The 19565-nt window shown below is 34.4% G+C and overlaps 2 protein-coding genes across 6 annotated transcripts in view; both read right to left on the bottom strand.

Annotated features, from left to right (window-relative positions):
• Positions 1 to 19565, bottom strand: part of LOC126848243 (potassium voltage-gated channel protein Shaker) — a 101333-nt gene that overhangs the window by 63299 nt on the left and 18469 nt on the right. Inside the window, exon 1 of one of the 4 annotated variants that reach the window (XM_050588994.1) lies at positions 16965 to 17086. The exons of the other annotated variants lie outside the window; for them this stretch is intronic. Within the exon in view, the coding sequence (XP_050444951.1) occupies positions 16965 to 17047 (83 nt within the window). The 5' untranslated portion in view covers positions 17048 to 17086. Of the gene's footprint in view, positions 1 to 16964; positions 17087 to 19565 lie in introns of those variants that run through there. 4 annotated transcript variants of the gene reach the window in all.
• Positions 8442 to 14379, bottom strand: LOC126848265 (uncharacterized). Of its 2 annotated transcripts, XM_050589033.1 has the most exons (3): positions 13878 to 14379; positions 9645 to 10200; positions 8442 to 8722 (listed from the first exon to the last, which is right to left on the bottom strand). In XM_050589033.1, exons 2-3 carry the CDS (start codon positions 10040 to 10042, stop codon positions 8557 to 8559), a joined length of 564 nt encoding a protein of 187 aa, XP_050444990.1. In that variant the 5' UTR covers positions 10043 to 10200; positions 13878 to 14379; the 3' UTR covers positions 8442 to 8556. The 2 variants fall into 2 exon arrangements, with proteins under 2 accessions (XP_050444990.1, XP_050444989.1); XM_050589032.1 differs by lacking the exon at positions 13878 to 14379 and having other exon boundaries at positions 9645 to 11376.

Consider the following 19565-nt stretch of genomic DNA (forward strand, 5'->3'; position numbering starts at 1 on the left):
GGACGGCAGAAGCGACCGGGTAGGGTGGTGGCGGGGTAGTGGAAACGGGAGAAATGAGGAAAGCGAGGATGGAGAGGGAGGGACGCGGCGACGCGCGTTTAGGCGGCAACTTCGAGAGCTTCGACGGAGACACTCTCGCTTCGAACTCCACAAACGGATCCTGCGTGGTCCGCATACACCGACGGTACACGCAGGGTGAGAGATCGAGAACGATCCCCGATAGGACGGTCAGGGTGGCGAAGGTACAGTGGATGGCGCCAGCCGAGGGTCGCCGCCAGGAACCGCCGCGGCGTTCTGCGGAGGCGCCACCGTGACTGCGAACCCCCGTTCCCTTCCTGCGGTCGCGCGATGTATTTTCTGTGTGTATGTGTATGATCTCGCGTACACGCAATGTGCTTCGACTGTTTGCACGTGTTTGTCCGTGTAGATGCGGATATGTGTTTGTACGAAAGAGAAAGAGAGAAAGAGAGAGAGGATAAAATCCACCTTCTACCCTACATCCCACCCCTTCCTGCCCGTTCGTGCTGCTCGTGCGTCGGCTTTCGCGGCCATCGAAGTCGATATCCCCCCCCGCCACGAACAGTTCCTCGTATTATCCTTAAACGTTTCTCGGCCAGTCGTTTTGGGAGATTCCCAGGGATGTCCCGATCTGCTTTGCCGATTCAATCCTGTGTTGTACTTGACTTGATCATCGTCTTCCTTCTCTTCAACTTGCTAGTTGAAGGGACCATGGATATACCTGCTCGTTCATTTTTAGGAGTTTCTTTATGCTTTCGAATGGAAACAGAAATCCCCAGAATGATATGGAGCAGATCCAAAATAGTTTTTCTTACGGAATCTGTATTAATAGTAATACAGATCCCGCAATTCATATACTATACTATAAACGAAAATGCTAAGAAATTTATTTCAATTGAATTCAATTCTTGACGTAGAAAAATCTTTCTTGGAACTCAACAGTTTCAACTCAAATAATTTCAAAAATAATTTTATTCTTATCAAATGTAAACGTTCCTATTTTTTATTACTAATATGTAGGATTAATTCGTAACAAATAATAACCATCTAAAAAATCAGTTTTTGTGCACTAACGATAATTTTGCTTCTAAAGTATAGAATTTTAATCTTGAAATTAAAATTTGAGTGCCAAGCAAATAAAATTCAACTGAAGAATAATTCAGTGGAATTGAAACATTATTATTATGTATATAAATAAGATTTGGATTCAGTTGCAAAAGTTTATTTGATTTGTTCGATTACGAAGATTTCTTTAATTTTCATAATTCATAATTAAATTAATCAAACAAGAATGCTGTTGCAATATAGTTATTAGAAATTCAATTCAGTAAGGCAGATTCAACGATATTATTAATTGAATTGTAAATAAAAAACAATGAAAAAGAATGAAAATAATGCAATCTTCGACGATGTTTATGGCCTCGCGATTTTTAAGATACTGGTATTTGGACCTAATTTCCGCAATCCATCACCCATCCTTAGATAAAAGATTCCTTGAAAAGAGCTTCCAATCCTTGAAATTCCTTGAAATTGCTTTCGAATAAAAGCAAATACCACATGAAAGCGAAAAGCTGTTTAATCTTTGAGTTTGCTTGGTAAACATAGAATCCGACATATATCTAATTGAATAAAGATATCTTTCATTTTTTATTCTTAATTTTTTTATTCTTTAATGTAATATTGAAAATTAAAGGGTTCTTAATAATTTAATCTAAGAATTTAATTTTATCAATGTTGCTCGCAACAGTTTATTGTTTATTTTATAATGCAATGTGGTATTTAATAGCCATAGCGGCTAGAATTACCTAATTTTATAAGTACCGATGCTTGCTGAGAACATCCTCGCAAGAATACCCTGACCTGACCTCGCATAATGCGAAGTAATTCCCAACGCAACTTAGGAAACCAGTCGACCAAGAATAAGTCGAATGATGTAGATGCGCAAAGCGACAATATTTCCTTGCAAATGCACATGAAATCCTGTCTTTAAGTACATCGATATTGATACCCCACTTTTGCAATAAATATTTTTCACATCAAAAATTATATCTCCAATATTAAATATCTCCAAGATTAAATATAAATTTGTGCATTATATTTAATTAAACACATTAAGAATATGAACGAAATGAAATTAAATATTCGCAAGAGAAAAGATTCAAGTTTTTTTTTGGAAATACCAGAGAGCTTGCAGTCATCGACATGTGAATAAGATAGAAAAACTGAAACATACTATGGTACGCCATCCAGTGGAGAGCTTTCAAAGCTTAAATTTCATATAGTAGTTTGCGACAACTTTAAAGCTTGACCTTCCGTATCATCGGAGTTGAAAACTGCGTTATCAACTAGATAGCGCAAAAAAGTAAAAGTGATCAAAATTTAATCGAAAGTATGATATCCGATTCTTATTGTTTAAATATTTAATTTATAAAAAATAATTAAAAGTTATAGTCAGAGATAAAGAAAGAAAGAGAGGAGAGAGACATTTTGAAAACCATTCTTAATGATCAAGATTTCAAGTATTTCGCGCTAATTATGAATATGTAAATGTTTGCAAAGAATAATATGTTGTAAAAAATAACGAAGCAGCTAGCTTCAAGCAAAGTTGCTAATATACTGCTAATATCAAAACTATCACCAACCTCTGATCAAACTCGATGCGCGGTTCTACATGTAATTGCAGCATATGTAGTGCGTGATATACCATGACATAAGTTGTCATGAAAAGTTTTATCCGTAAATTATTACACGCTGAATTGTCTCGTCGAGTCACAAAATTTAATTATTTTACTATATTAAAGTTAAAAGACGAAAATTTCTCGATAAGTATGGTGTATATTATATATATATATATATATATATAATACACCCTACTTATCGAGAAATTTATATATATATATATATATATATATATATATATATATAAATTATATAAATTTCTCATATATATATATATATATATATATATAGGTAGGGTACAGACCGGTACTACCGTATTTTTTGCCAAAAATATTTGTTTTTTAAAAAATTTCTAGAAATGCATCTTAGATCATCAGAGATCTTATTTTTTAATATATCAATATAGTGCCTTTGTACTATTTCTTTGTACTTCGTGTGTATATAATCGTCGTAAAAATTTTTGCAGTTTTCTTATAATTAAATTTAATACACATTTTTATAATAAAATACTGAAAGAAATTTTGTTTGAGTTGACATAAGACAAACTCCCTCGTGTCAATGAAATATGGTTTTTCGAGCGAAGGATAATATGTGTGAACGTTCTTTTTTCATTCTATTAAATATATTTAACATTACGCGTTGTAAAATATTTAAAAGGAAGCAGATGACAACTTTTAGAGTATAATACAGCTTAAATCTTTGCAATAAAGATTATGCGAAAAATAAGATATCTAGAAAATGCATTTTGGGAAATCTTGTCAGAGGAAAAAGATGTTTATTTATTGATAAGCAATATAGTAATACCCATCTGTACTTTACCTATGTAAAATATCCTGTAAATACATACGATACACTATGTTTTAATCTTTCTGCAGAAATTCATCACGTTATCTCACTTCAAAATTATCTTTTTTTCATGTTTGTTTCATAATTATTAAATATTTAATACAAGCTCAAATAATTAATATATAAAATTAATTAAATTTTTGTTTAAAAAGATAAACGGAGAAAAATTTAATAATGAAAATTGATATTTATATTAGTATGAAAGTAGATCGTGTTTTTTATCTGTTTTACTAGAAGACACTCACAATGATCCTCGACATGTCACGAACGACTGATTGATTGTGACACAAAACGACCTGTTAATCACTCTGGTCAACTCAAGGAAGACCGTCGTAGTTACAACTATATCAGTAGTGTATCAATATAGGGAGACATAATAGTAAAAGTAGATGGACGATTTCTATCAAATTAAATTTCACTTTTAATTGCGTTTACAAAACAACATAAAATTCTGGTTAAAAACAAACTTATTTCAAATTCTGCGAAAAATTTCAAGATAAAAGAATATCCGAATAATACTCTATATATTGCATCAATGAATCTTTCAATAATTGAAGTATTATATTATAGTTGCCAAAGAATTAATAGTTGTCTTAAGCGCATTTGTTCCCCTAATTGCAGATACGATAGTCAATAATTCAAAGATGGTACCATCGGATGTAATTAATTCATACTATCGATGAATGTACACCTCAATAAGCGTCATGAATAGCAAGATATGTTTGTAATCGCAGCGAATATTAATAAGCGCATTCTCCCTTCGTGTATTCCTTTTGCAGAAAGCAAACGGCAAAGGAAGCATCGCGGGTACATAATGATTACTTCAGATGCTTCCGAAAATAGAAGAGAATATTGAATAGCGCGTTTCTGTTCATGTCACCCGTAAATAATGGAGCAAATTTATTTTGCTATACTCTGTCTACAATTTCTACAGAATTTATCATGTTTCTCCAAGTCCAAAAGTTCGTATAAATTTATTTCATTCACAAGAAAACAAAATTTTTATTTTTTTATTGTTTATTCCGAAATATATATAAAAAAGAATGTAAAAATATATTAAAAGCTATTAAAGCTCAAATTATTATTTGTAATTTTGTTGTGTGATTATTATCTGATTTTTATAATTCTCTCTATCTTTTATATATATTTTATAAACTTTTGAAAAAGAATTGTTTGAAAGCTCCAAGACTTCAAAGCTATTGCTTTGTCGGCCCTGTACGTCTTTTTCAGTACATCAGTATAGTTTATAAAGCAGAAGCGTTTAAAGGGTTTCCAAATCGTTCAGGGACGCGATGAGATGTAGGTTGTATACGTAAATATATGTTCATAGATATATGGAACACGTATCATACTTAAAGTCACCCTTCAAATACGATAGCTCGAATCACTTCGCGCAAACACCAAAATTTCGCATTACGAAATATTTACAATAATGATTAAAACCTTTAATCCGTAACCAGACCCTTTATTAAAACTGTCCCAAAAAGAGTCGATTTTAAGTTTTAAGTTTGTCAAAAAATATATCTTTAGTATTGATCCCTACATTTTACAATCTGATTGTGATATTAGCGATAGGAATAGGAGGTATTGTTACGTGTCAATGATTTGCTCTTGTTATACTTGTTTATACAAGTTATGTTAATAGCTTTCGTAATTAATTATTTCTAATAACGGTATTTGTACTAGCATTTTGATATATAATGCTGATTATATATCAACTATATATAAAAATGCTGGCACGACAATGTTGTTATAATTAATTATGTAAACTATTAACATAACTTATACAAACATGTAACTTATACAACATAGCGAGATATTCAACAAATAATTAACAATGTAACAATCCTTATATAATATATATATATATATATATATACTGTACTATAGAAGCTCATTTAGCAATTATGGATGCTGCCATTCGGAATACCATTTAGATTAGAAGATCATTTAAAATATCAGAATTTTTGCATTAAATATACAAAATCTCGTATTACATAAGCTTCAAATAATTGGCGATATTGTTCCAATAGTATAAATATTGACATATTTGCGAATTATTATATCATAATATTATGTTATAAAATATATAATTTTCTCATAAAATATATAATAAATCACTCTTATGGCACTTAAAATTACAATAAAAAAGATATTTTCACATATATATATATATATATATATATATATATATATATATATATACAGATTACTTACATAATAAAATTAATTACATAAATAACTAATGGAAGAAATTAATACAAAAAATATACATTAAAAAAAATAATCTTAATAATAAAAAGAATTACTAGAAATAAAATTAGAAACGATATAACATATTGCGAAAAAAAAATGTAATCATATTTTTCTCGTCGGAAATTCAAGTCGCGAGACTCCCGTGATTTATAACATTTATTAACGTTTTCGATGTCACAAGTTAAGCGAGGATCACCACAAAAAAAAACAGAATAATATAAAAAGAGAAAAAATAGAATATAATCAATTGTAAAATGCAATTAAAAGAGACGAGAAATAAAATTTGTTTGGCGGAATAATCACAAGAGAGGATGGAGAGAGGGAGAGATGCAACAAAGATGATCTTGAAAAATTAAGCATAAAGTAAATGGATAAATAAAGCATGTGAAAAAAGTTAGATCTTTATCCACGTAATTCGAATAAAATAATGTTATTGAAATCTAAAAATTTGATTGCGTATGAAAAAAAAGTAAAATAAATATTCTTAAATATCATCGCGTACTAGATTCAAACATCAAGTATCGGATTAGACTTTATCCCCACATTGATCTCAGATCTCTTGTACATAAACTTCAATAACTTGCAAAGTATAACAATCTTGGGAAGAACAACGTTGGTAAAACTCACGCGGCTTCAGAATAATGCAATCGGATACGTGTATATTGGCAAACTTATTTGCTTTCGTTGCACAATTTTTTTTGTAAAGTTACAAAGTATAAGTTATAGGTTTTGTCTTCTATTGTAATACACAATTTTGTTAGCTCTTCTTGCTGATGCAATTATGAAACGAGAAAATATATAAAATATTGCTAGTGTTATAAGAAAAATAATATATATATATATATATATATATATATATATATATATATATATATATTGTATTTTTCTTATGACATTAGCAATAATTTATACATAAGTATATTTTCTCGTTTCACAATTGCCACTTATAGCATATCTATATAAAAAAGTATGTACATATAAAGAGATAATAATATAATGAATCCGTACAAAATAAAGTTTTGCTTTGTAAATTTTTCAAAAAAAAAATGTATTTTGAAATCATGAATAACGTAGTAAAACTCGACAGAATGTTTTGTCTAGCAACAATCTTTCATTCATATTTATCGATCGGTCTAGGGATCTAATTATCCAAGTCTAGTTGGTTAAGAATGCTTGATCGATTCTGCACAATCGGATAGTACTCTTCTTTACATGAGAGCCCTCTTTATTATATGATGAATAAACGAATGCATTGTGTACGCAGAAAATAACTTGTTCTTTACAATTGATCTATAGATTCAAAGACTGTTATATTCTGACGTAAGGCAATATTTGCTAATCAACACAAGATTTCTTACGGATTAAGTCAATATGACAAATCGCACCAAAATAATAGAGATATAATAATAATAATAGAGACATCCAAATAATAAAGACATAATATATTTTCGTATATCAGTCTTTCACGTATCAGTTATATTTTCAATGTTGTATTAAAACTTTGACAGCGCATCTTAACATCTAATTTTAAAACAATCGGCACATTTGTGCAAATAACGAGTTACAATATATTTGTCTCAACATCATCCTGTCACATTTCACGTGCAAACCTTCGATGGAATCATGCATTTGACGCAGTGCAAACGTATGAAACGAATGATGCACCACTGACGCTTTCAAATTGACAAAATCAAAATTATTGAAGGAGCAAGTCCGTACAAAGAGACATATAAACTGTCTCTCCCTTTTATAATATATATCTTAGTTCGAATCTTAATTAGCCAAGACGACAAAAGTATGATATTTTGTAAAAAATATCGTATTGCTCCATTATATACACTTGGTTCTTCAATTAATAAATTAATTAATCATCGGTGTTTCAAATAAAAAGAATCAAGGTTGCTTCCGCAAACGAGCAATAAAAAACAGGGGAAAGGGAAAGACCGCGATAAGAGTCGGTGGCACTCATTTTACTTTCCGTTATTCTCCCTTGTAAATCTTCTAAGCAGAAGCCAATCTCTTTCGGAATCGATACAGACATTGAGCAAAGCATTCCATAGGTCGTTCGCTGCGCATAATACGCAGCACCGCACCAAACATCGATAACTCGGCAGTGCGTGAAAGCCTTTTTCGCCCAAGGTGCAAGCTTCCCCATTTCATTCCATGACAGCGCATTCCAAGCTCAGATCAGGAAGAACGATTTTAAAATTCATCGCCGTATAATTTCATATCATTTTGCTATTTCATGTGAATAGTTTATACGCCTTATTTTTCCCAGTTTTAACCGCAAGAATAACGTGCGAATAAAAAAAAACAATATAAATCAGAAATACCCAGCGTTTTCTTATAGCTCTATGAATTTTCATTATTTTATATATGTCTTATATTTTATATATATATATATATATATATATATATATATATATGATATCTATTACCTTTTTTCTTTCTTGTATGTCGCTTTAATAATAATAATAATAATAATAATAATAATAATAATAATAATAATATATATATATATATATATATATATATATACATATATATATATACATATATATACATTGGTTCACACACATATTTTATATATTCATTTCTATATTTTATATATTGAATTGATAAATTATATATCGCTCCTTAATTTGACATTATCATGCTAATATTACAAGGTACTATCAGGAAGGACGCTGGATTTATATATTCTCAGGTAATAATATATAAATTTTTTATTATCACAACGATCGTACTTTCGTCGCATTATATCTTTTTTAGCGGCGGGGGTACAATCAGTAAGCGGTCCAACATCGAACATCGCAAGCTTGTGTGTGTTTTATAATGCCTTGTGCTGGTGGATGTGTCGGGGGATCTCAGGGAGGTCTGTGTCCAACGCCGAAGGTCACACGATGTGGGACATACAAAGCCTCTGTGAACATTGTGCATTTGGCATCAATGGAAGCTGCGTGACAAGGGCGATGAGAAAACGAAATGAGAGATGGAGGGAGAAATAATTGAGAAATTTATATTTAGTTAATCATGCTTCATTGCGATCTATCGTGTTCTCCTAATTTTCCACCGAAGAACTTGTTAGGATTAATTTTGCTGAGCGAATCTTAAATAAAAGAAAAAAAGACAAGAATACAGTAGTGCAGATGTACTACATGTAGATATCGATCGATAAAAGATATTGAATCGAAAAGCACGTGAATCACAATAGATGCGCATCATCGGATTTTTCCCTGTGTTATAACAGTATGGAAATACCACACTTCGACTAGCTGTCTAGCAACGAGTACTCGATGGATCGCGCGAAAAAGGAAAGGACATCGACTCGACCGTTCAATGCCAATATGTTGTTTCCCGATCGAATCGGCCATTTGTGGATTGTTCGTAAGTGGAATCCAATCTCACATGTTATTTACAATTATTTTTAATTAACAGCTATATAAGTTATATATCCAAACTGAAGATAAACTTTAATAGCAGCTAACATTCGTAAAAGGAATTATATGTTGATACAATTTGACGTTAAATACAATAGCTAATACTGTTAAAGAAGATATAAATTTGTCATAGATTTGTTCATTCTAAAAATAAAGTTTTTTTCTCAAAAATTGACATTTATTAATATGCATTTATCAAAACATAAATATCAAAAGAAAGGAGTAAAAACTAAAACTGACAATCTTCACCCGCGTCCGAAAAGTGATAAGATAGGGAAATGTACATAACGACAAAGAATATGAGAGGAAAATGGATTAGGCATGATATAATCAGCCGATTGTCAATGTCAGCCTTCCAGTGGATCGAGAGAGAAAACAATCGATATCACAGGTGAATGCACTCACCGCTGCTTCGTCTTAACGCGACGATAGCGGTGATATTCCGCTGGGTCGTTGGGGTCGAAGCCCCTACGATGTTTCGGCGGTGAAGACATGGCGGCCGCCTTCTTAGCTTTGCTATCACTTGAATTTGCGGTGGTAGTGGTAATGTTGTTGTTGGCGCTGATAACGGCGCACACGGTGCCGTTGTTGTTGCCGATATGTAAAGAGGTAAGTGGCGGTGGCGAGGGTGGCAGTTGGGCGAAGGAACGGACGGCGCTGCCGGATGACAATCGCTGCGGAGGGTGACAGCGGCAGCCTGGTGCTGGTGGCTCGCCAAGGGCACGTTCCCCGTGACCGACGTGGCTCTGGGGCACCGCGTTCAGCTCGTGCCTGGTAACCCTACCGGCGCCCGGCCCACCCATTCAAACCCGCGATGATCGCCACCCGCGATGACTCCACTTCTCCGATCTCCGTGGCTGCCCCTACCAACGATTCCGCGCACCTTTCGCTCGCCTTCAGTTAACGCCGACTGACAGCTTTTCTTCCTCTCGGCTTTACGATCACTGATTCGCGACACGCTCTGCGAACGCGGCGAAAATGACTGCGACGAAGGGCCCGAGAACTTATCGCCGCGTAGCCGGGACGGAACCCGGCACGCCGGCTTGTCCGGCCTCATGCACGCGCCACTACTGACCAATTGTCTATTCTTTCTACCCTATCTCGCACAAGCCACTCATCCAATTTCCGAAAGGGGTTGAGCCACGCGCCTGAGAACAAGAATCAGGGAAGGGGAGCACCAGAGGAGACAAAAGTGGCCCTCGTGACAGAAGGGGAGACGACACGCACGACAACGTGCACTGATGCTGAGACGCGATCCTACTTCTGTCCCGCAATCGTGCCGACTCACTCGAGAAGATGCGACGTAACACCCTCCACGTCCCACCGTTCTGGTGATACGCCCTGTATTGCCCCGTGCGATGGCAGCACTGCGCTACTTATACAATGTGCGATGCAACGAGGTACGGAAATTGGGAAAGGGTTGGGTGGTGACGATGCGCTTACGGCACACATCGAGTGAAAGGGGTGCAGGCTGACTGATGTGAGAAGCGAATCGAGATTGTCGCACAAGGGATATCACTAGAGTTAATTGAATGGAAGGAAATTCTGTTAACACCAAGTCATGACTTCACATATTGTGCAAATGGAAACACACTCAGTCGTTGGTGAATAAGTCCATCGTTGCCATAATCCAGTGAATAACTGTGAATTACGTAAGTGGGAAATTCATAATGCGAGTAAAGATTAGCAGGGAAAAATTAGTGACGTGGAAAATATCCGGATGCCACGATTGATATAATTTTTTCGCGTGAACACGCTGCCCTCGCTTCTAACGTTCCACTACCCCCTTTCCGCCCACGCCATGTTTCTGATTTTCGAGGGAAGCTATTGGTGGCAGCACCGCAGACCACGAGACGCCAGCAAAGTGTCGAGTATGGGTGGTCAAGGAGAGTCGCGCGGGGGTTAAATATTCAGAGTGAAACAGGGGCAGTGGGATAACCTCGATTAGTAGAAGGTACGCGAGTAGACCGACATGCCAATCTTGATAATTAACCTTTGCGTAGCCACGCACGCGTTGGATTCGTAAACAATTTATTATCTTTCTTTCTCATTTTTTTCTGATATTTTTTCCTCATTCAGATAATACTAACTTATTGCAGCTGACAATGAGCGATATAAATAGGTGATATAAATAATCATCTCAACAAAATTGAAATTTCAACACCTTGAAATTTGGAATCATTTTGTGCCAAGTACTAACTCAAGCATTTTATTGCATTAAATTCTGATTAATCTAAATTTATAATTACCGAAATACCGGTAAAAAGATGATCCCTCTTGAAAATTTAAAAGAAATTATAAGGTATCTTTTTATCAATTTTCTATTTATATATCTTCTTGTTCTAATAAAAAAGATATTGAAATTAAATTATGCAAAAGTTTTCTTTTTAGCATCGGAGGAAATAATTTTGAATGTCTGATCAATATCCTCAAATCTTGTTAAACAACAGTTATAAATATGTGAAAAATTTTAAAAATCTCTTCCTTTCTCTCTCTCTCATAGAATAAAAGGATAAGTAAAAGTAAAAACATAACTAAAAAAATAATGTATCAATAATAATATTTGATATTTAAAATTTTATAAGATAATTATTTATTGTAGTTGCGTTGATGCCGATTGATAATGATCAATTATTACTCATCAATTCCAAAATATTCTAGTCCAAGTGCGAATCGTTGGATGGCAGCACAACACTAGCCGAATTTGCACAGCATGAAATGGAATGTTTAATTGTGGAATAAATCCCCCCCAAAAGTGAAAGAAAAAGCTTCCGACAGAATGAAAGAAAGCCAATGGCTGGCAGGTTTGCGACGACGCGAGTAAAACACGTGGTTACGTATTGTTAGCTTGCTACTAATCAAATCAAGTTGGCAGTCGGCCAATTTATTCGGCCCAAGTTCACCCACAATCACTGCATTCGATTACGCAGAAGATAAACACGATTAATCTACAGAATTGCACTAGACCTTTGTGTATCCCATTGAAGGATCGTTATATCTTTCAAATTTCCATTGCGCTGCACATGAAAGCCTGTCAGCATTCATACAGAAATATACATTCATTCCTGTTCAGCCATGTGATGAAAGTTGTAAAACAAAAGATCACTTTCTTTCATTTACTAATATAAATTTCTCTAGTATTCTAATTTATTGCGAGAAAGAGAATCATGCCGGAACGCTTCAGTTGACAGTTGCAAGATGGCGGTGTAACGAGGCGCCGTAAGGCGCCATGACTACCTGGTCAATACCAGAAAACGAGACTCACTTGGCACGCTAACCCCGATTCGAACGCGACACATTCTATATAATCATGCGCGTTGTCGTCCCGCATAAAAAATTTCAAGAATAAAGCAAAATTGCTTTGAAGGAAAACCGTAACGCAATTATTATTATATACAATTTTATTATATACATTCTTGCAGTTGATAAAAAATGCATATTATAATAATTCAGTAACATAATAATTCATTTCGTGAAACAAAAACAAGCTAAATAAAAATAACTTAATATAAGATTCTCTGAAAATGTATAAAATCTTGATAATTTTGGAAGCTGGTTAGCAATTGGCTAGAATTAACTATATGATGATAAAAAAGATGTTGTATGAGTATAGTCTACATACAACTGAAATGATAACTTAATTAAGATGAAACCTAATTAAAATCATAACTAAAACACATGTGTAATATTTATGTAAAATCTTTTAAGTTTTAACCAACATAATTACTCTCATAGATCACATTTCGAAAACACATGTATAATGCGATATATATATATATATATATATATATATATATATATATATACACGCGCGTGTTTGTATGATTTGCAAAGCAAAGATAAACTTTAAATTCTTTAATAAGAATTTTGCTATTGCTCTTAAAAAATATAAGGGTATAGTTCTCAGTACTATAAAGTCATTCGCGTTAACTTATTCTGTAAGTGGAACTCGCGAGTCAAGCTTTGTTCGGTGAAAAACTTTAAAAAGATAACACACACTAACACTCCACAATTAACTCTCCACAACTAGGACGATTCGATATCAACTTTGCGATTTTACATTACTAAATTTCCCGCGGATTTGTGATTTGTTTGAAAATTAATAACTGTTCTTACTCAGGATATATATAAATGATCGACGAAAGAAGAAAATACTTTTGTTTAGAGAGTACTCAAAGCGATGAAAGAGATGAGCTTCATAAGGACTCTTTGATGTGTTCCGACAAGCCAGATTATCTCAACCTCAAACAGAAGCAAATAATCAATCAGAAGAGTCTCTTAAAAGCTTCGAAGTACTATTAAGCTGCTCAACGGAGTGGGAAGTGAATTCCTTTATGATAAGAGTAAATTTCGTCATGTATTCTATTATTGCTCACATGCTTTTTTGTTGCCTAAAAATAACCAAACTTTGACCAAGTATTCATACGATAATCCTCTTTATATAATTTCGTGAAAATAAATTTTCATTTTATTCTTTTCTCATAGATCTTCGCTCCCTTCTACATCACATGTATTCCTTTATATCATCTGAGGACAATCATCACGTATACAGACATCAAGCAATCAAATCGACCATTCGTACCAAAGATTTATTTCAAGCGGCTTTTTATTCTTATACCGATCATTTTATCCACCCACCCGTTGTCACGTGACGAAAAAAGCTATCCGAAGATGCTATCAGAAGATTATCCACGGAGCTTTTCCACGAATTTCCGGCCCTTCGTCTAGGTCAGCTTTGCGCGCACGTTATATTTACGCGGCGAGCAATCGGATTTGATATTCTCGAAACGGAGTTTTCACAGACTCGACCAATCACTGACGTTAATGGTAGCACGGCGTCGGTATAACTGAGTTCTCTCTCCTGACCTGTCGTGCATGACCTGCACGACTTATGGCAACCACCCGAAGGCGTATCTGTGGTTGGTCAGCCGGTCGGCCACGTTCGCTTCCTTTCTTTCTGACTCGCTGCCGCGGTCTCGCGTGTATATCCGTGTCGTGCCGATGTCGTGTCGTATCATAAACGACTCTCGTCAACGTTGACGTAGATTCGATTTTAGGAAGTGGAACGCGCCGGTACCACCGATGAGATAATGCATTCGCCTTCGATTTATGATGATTCCATGTGTCATATAGTAATCGAGTCGGTTAAGTATAAAGTCGATAGAAAAATTCTCAGAAAAGTCAAAGCTTTTCTTCATTACATATTAAATGAAGTATATTTAATGAATAAACAATCTTTCTCTTATTTAGATTCTTTTACATTGTTTTCGAATTTTATTCAATATTAAAAGTAGTCTCAGAGTATTTAAAAGAAGTAAAAAGAGAGAGAAAAAGGGAGAACAAATTTTATTATTACATTGAATATCATAGTGTCTTATTGATTCTCAAGATCTCTAGATCGCCGCATTTTTACACACAAGTACTTCGTGTAGTCAAATATACGAAGAGGGTGACGATATTTTAAATCTATGACAATGATTACTGAGAGTACGTTTGGATATCTACTCGCGAAGGGAGTAAGAGAGGTAGGGAGAGAAGGAGGGGAGTATGCTCGACTGATTGGCGCATTATGAGCCATTATCGGTGTGTATGAGAAAAAACTTGGGAAACCTCTTGGAGGGTTGACCGTTTGTAGGACAGCGCTCCGCGGTACACCGCGACTCGCACGCGCTTCGCGGCCGAGTCGGCGACCCTAGATCCGTCCTGTCCTAGTATTCCACTACGGTTGTCGGATATGCACGACATGCATCGATAGTGACGCAGGTGACGCGCACGAGATATATTGATGCCATCAGATTTGTATGCATAAAACGTTATATGAAGTCTATATATGATAATTAAAAAAATATGCACGACATATACGAGATTGAATATTGATAATGAGTTTCATCAGTAGCGGAGTTCACTTTCCTAACAATCTCCGTTTCTTATTTTCACTTTCTCTATTTCTATCGTTTTTTAATTCGATATAGTCGTAGATATAAAAATTATAGATTTTTCAAATAGAAATATAGATTGCAACAAAGTATACGAAACAAGTGAACAAACGTTGAGAGAAGATGGACAAGAGCTGGAAAAAGCATCTCGATTATCTGCAGGCAATATACGACTTCGGTCAATATTGTTGGGTTCAGTTGCCCCCCTTTTCTCAAGGTAACTTTTGTTAAAGTTCCCGTTCAATATACATGCGATATTATTGATTGCAAATGAATTAAGAATCAACTTAAAAAAAAATATGAACTGCTTAATAATATAAAATATTGACGTATTTCGACTGGAAATCGAAATTGAAATCAAAATCTATTATGCGAAATCTTACTTCCGCGTCATTTATTTATCTCCCTGCCATACAATATAATCATTAAGCTCTTTACTGCTTAAAAAAAATTGTATAATATTTTTTTATTATTATTAATATGATTAACAAAGAAATACCTAAAGAATTAAGTACATAAATTAATCATCAACCGATAGATAATTTGCCGAATTATTATCGACTTATCAAAAATTGCGTTGAATGAATACACGCCATGACCTATCTAAGTATACTTTGCTTATCTATTTCGACGCGATGTCTAACGTGCACAAATACACCTTCGTCTATAAATAAAGCCTTTCTAATTTAACACCATTTATTTGCGGTGTTTAAATAGACACGTCAATAGAATAATATCAATAGAGAGAGAGAGAGAGAAATTGTCGACAGAAAAAATTCCCAGAAATAAGATTGTACTTAATAATTCCCGTAATAATTGTCGTGCAAGGACATGGTAATAAAACTTTAATAAAGAAGTGTCCTTTTGCATGCAACATAAAAGCGGATGCATGGTAAAGAAAAACCAAAAACTGTATATATTTAAAAAGAAATCAATATCTTTAATTCGCTCAGAGTATATATAGTATCGTGTAACGCATATATATTGGTTCTTCTTCCCGCTCCTACTCGCGTCTATTATTCCCAAAATTATCTGTAAATATATCAATTCCATTTATCGTTATTAGAGTCTATAAAATCCTAAAATGCACTATCAGAATTAATGTAAAATAAATATAACTAATATTAAAAAAGTTTTAAAATTTCGGTACTATCTCGAAAAACAAAGTTTCCAACTGCTTACTTATCGACTTCCACGAGCTTGCGTCAGATGGCATGAGTTTGTCAGAAGCGAGTTTATTGCATGTATGATTATAGCGTAGTCCAACTTGTGCTATCAGCTATTTAATTGTGTATTCAATATTTAATGCATATTAAAATTTATTAGAAAAAAAAAGTTAATCGGTATTGAACACAGTAGATTAAATCTTCAATCTCTTTGCAAAGAAGCTTTAGCGGATAATAAAAAATATACTTTTCGCGAATTATTCATCAGTTCAGTAATATTGAATGTCTATTTTTTTATTTCATCACGCTATACTCGCCAATTGGTCTCATAACAACATCGTATTCAGAATCGATCCTTCCATACAAAATTTTACGTTTTCATTTAATTTATAGGAAGCATGCACGCACGCACAAACATCTATGATGTTTTTATTATCAATTACAAAATCAAATATATATATATCAAATTGTGTTGCACGCGAATAGTAATTAACGAGCAATATTGATTGTTCATTTGTCAACCAAGTTTCTCCTCCAGAATACGATTGAACTTGTCAATTGAGTGGAAGCGAGTATTCTACAACCCGAGCAGATAATTAGTATTCGCGTCAGGCAATCATTACCTTCTCCCATGCTCGGGTGATTTCCGTCTCCGACGCGGAAATATCCTCATCCCGAGAAACGTGCTCCTGATACCGGCGTGCATCGTGTGGATCCCTAATCATTAACTCCGTATTATATGAAATCCTTATGACAAATCATCAATTCTTAACGTGAATTGTCAAGCACATTAAACCTTCATCATCAGCCACCGCAAGACACATATATAAATTGAAAAAATTACAACATTAGAAGATATCATACAGATCGAAACTGCATCGTCAATTGATTACATCGATTGATCGAAAATCGAAACTTTTCATTCCACACACGCACAGCAATTGTCAAACTCTCACAAATCATAACATAGATTTCACAAACTTATTCTAAAAAAAAACACACATTGAACATTCATTATCGAGTGGATCACATCAGCAGCGTAGATAGATTTTTTTTTCACGTAAAACGTATTTTAATCGAGTCTTGTCACGTATGTAGATCGAGCGACAATACTAAACGCGATTATGCTCTCCAAAAAGCGGTCTACTAGTGGAGACACTTTCACAGACGAGCATCCCAATGTTAAAAATACACCGCGAGGTTTAGTACGTTTCCGAATCGCCGACACGCCAGAGTTAAAACTGGATGTGTATTGCCTATCGATAGCTGATAATTATTAATATAACAAGAATTAATTATTCGAAGAAAAAAGATTTTAACTAATTAAACATAATGATTGTTTCAAATCCGTTAAAATTTGCAGAAGTGATACTTCAATTATAAAACATAAAGCCTAAACAGCCTAAGTAGAAGGATGTGCATATCAGCTGTATCCTTTCTTAAGATGTTCAATCAATTATGCGCGATTCAGACTTCAGTTAATTTATTTGAAATTCGCAATTTGTCATTCATATCTTGCTCTCGTTTTCCCCACCCGCGTCTATGTCTATTTCTATCTATATCCTCTGCCCTTAATTTACTTCGAGTGACACTGGACTACGCGGCCAAACGGGATATTTCAAATTGCAGGAATCAACCGTAGCACCTTCGCACATCAGATCACGATGAAGTTTAATTAATTTGATTTACAACGGAGGTGATCTATTGCGAAGGACGGGATGCTGGAAACTCGATATTACATCGTGCCGAGACGAGCTGGAATGCTTAATTATTGGCCACTCTAGAAATATTGGCCTTCTCTCCAAAAATGTCGCACAGTAATCGCTATGATATCGCAACTTTTACTAAATTATCAATTTTATAAATAAAGTTACATATGTACACGCGATCGCTTGTGTGATGCCTTGATTTTGGCCAAGTGAGATTAATAGTGCGTTATTGAATTTCTTTTAATTTTCTCTTTCCTCATTTGCAATATCTATTAATGCATTCACGAGAAAATATCTCGATTCGATTGACAAAGCGCCAAAAAATTTTAAACATAATTATATATGTAAACACGTAAAATTGATCCTGAAAACCTAAACGTCTGATTGCTCCATAGGCAAATATTTGTGAATCAGTATATTTAATTCCTTAGAATACGCCTCGTGTTATGGTGGGCGGAATGACAGTTAGTGTATTTTGGAAACGAAGGTAATGTCTTGTCTGGGAACGGCTAAACACACAACGTCGGGGCTATTCGCCAGGAATTGCAGTAGGTTAAGAAAGTATTCGTGCGACATCATCTTTTCGCTATAAATATCCCGACTTCTTACGACGCCATGTCGTAAAACTTATGTATCTATTTGCAGCTTTCGCGAACGTCTATAAAATATTACGAACAAAATGCTTTTCCGCAATATGTCTGCAAAATTTTCATGTCTCATTCATAAGTAATAAAGTGTGTATACCGAAAGTAATTCGCGCGCGAATTATTTTATATCTTGTTTCCTCTTGGCGTAAATAATTGGAGGATTAATTGCGCGTATATATACGGCTTCTAAGAATACTTATTTTCAACATGAATTCCAGATTGAAGTATAAATAATTGAAGCATAAATACAGCTCCTTCGAGTTAACTTTCAAACATTCTGATCTGTATAACTTTGTGATTTTTTCACTCCATCTCTTGTGTATTATCGAACATAAATTGACCTTAATTCATATTGAAAGTGTAGAATATAAATAGAGATATAAAAATATATCTACATCTATGTTCAGCAGATATATTATAATTTATTCGAAAATTAAACTTTAACGACAAATCTCTTATTAAATCGTTAATTTAACAGGATTAAACAATCGGCTCGTTCAATCCGTAGAGGCTGAAAGATTCATGATAATCGAGATCGTTTCACTTTACGCACTGGCGCAATGCAGACTGTAACGGAAAGCATGAGCGGCGTACGCACGCGTAAATATGAAATTGCCGCCGCAATTTCCACCAGGAGCAGAAAACTCAGAATTTGGTCACGTGCGCGCGATGATGACGTTAGGCGGATGCAGTCAGCGCGCGATCGATCGCAGTGCAAAGCCTTCTACCTCCTGCGCGATACTGCCGATACTTTCTATTGTATTTATTATATTTAATTTAACGCGACTCCTTCTAGATCAAAGTTTTAACGCTTCCTCTCAAATTTTTATAAACGACCCTTTTTGGTCAAATTATAGTTTGTATTTAC

Source organism: Cataglyphis hispanica, chromosome 3 (genome assembly GCF_021464435.1).
Source record: "Cataglyphis hispanica isolate Lineage 1 chromosome 3, ULB_Chis1_1.0, whole genome shotgun sequence".
Lineage (NCBI taxonomy): Eukaryota > Metazoa > Arthropoda > Insecta > Hymenoptera > Formicidae > Cataglyphis > Cataglyphis hispanica.

What these genes read in the sequence shown, in the direction of transcription:
- LOC126848265 (XM_050589033.1), bottom strand. Translation starts at nt 10,042, where the DNA reads ATGGGTGGGCCGGGCGCCGGTAGGGTTACCAGGCACGAGCTGAACGCG. An exon ending in CGCGTTAAGACGAAGCAGCG is followed by an intron (nt 8,723 to 9,644) that starts GTGAGTGCATTC and finishes CAATGTTCACAG; the next exon opens with AGGCTTTGTATGTCCCACAT.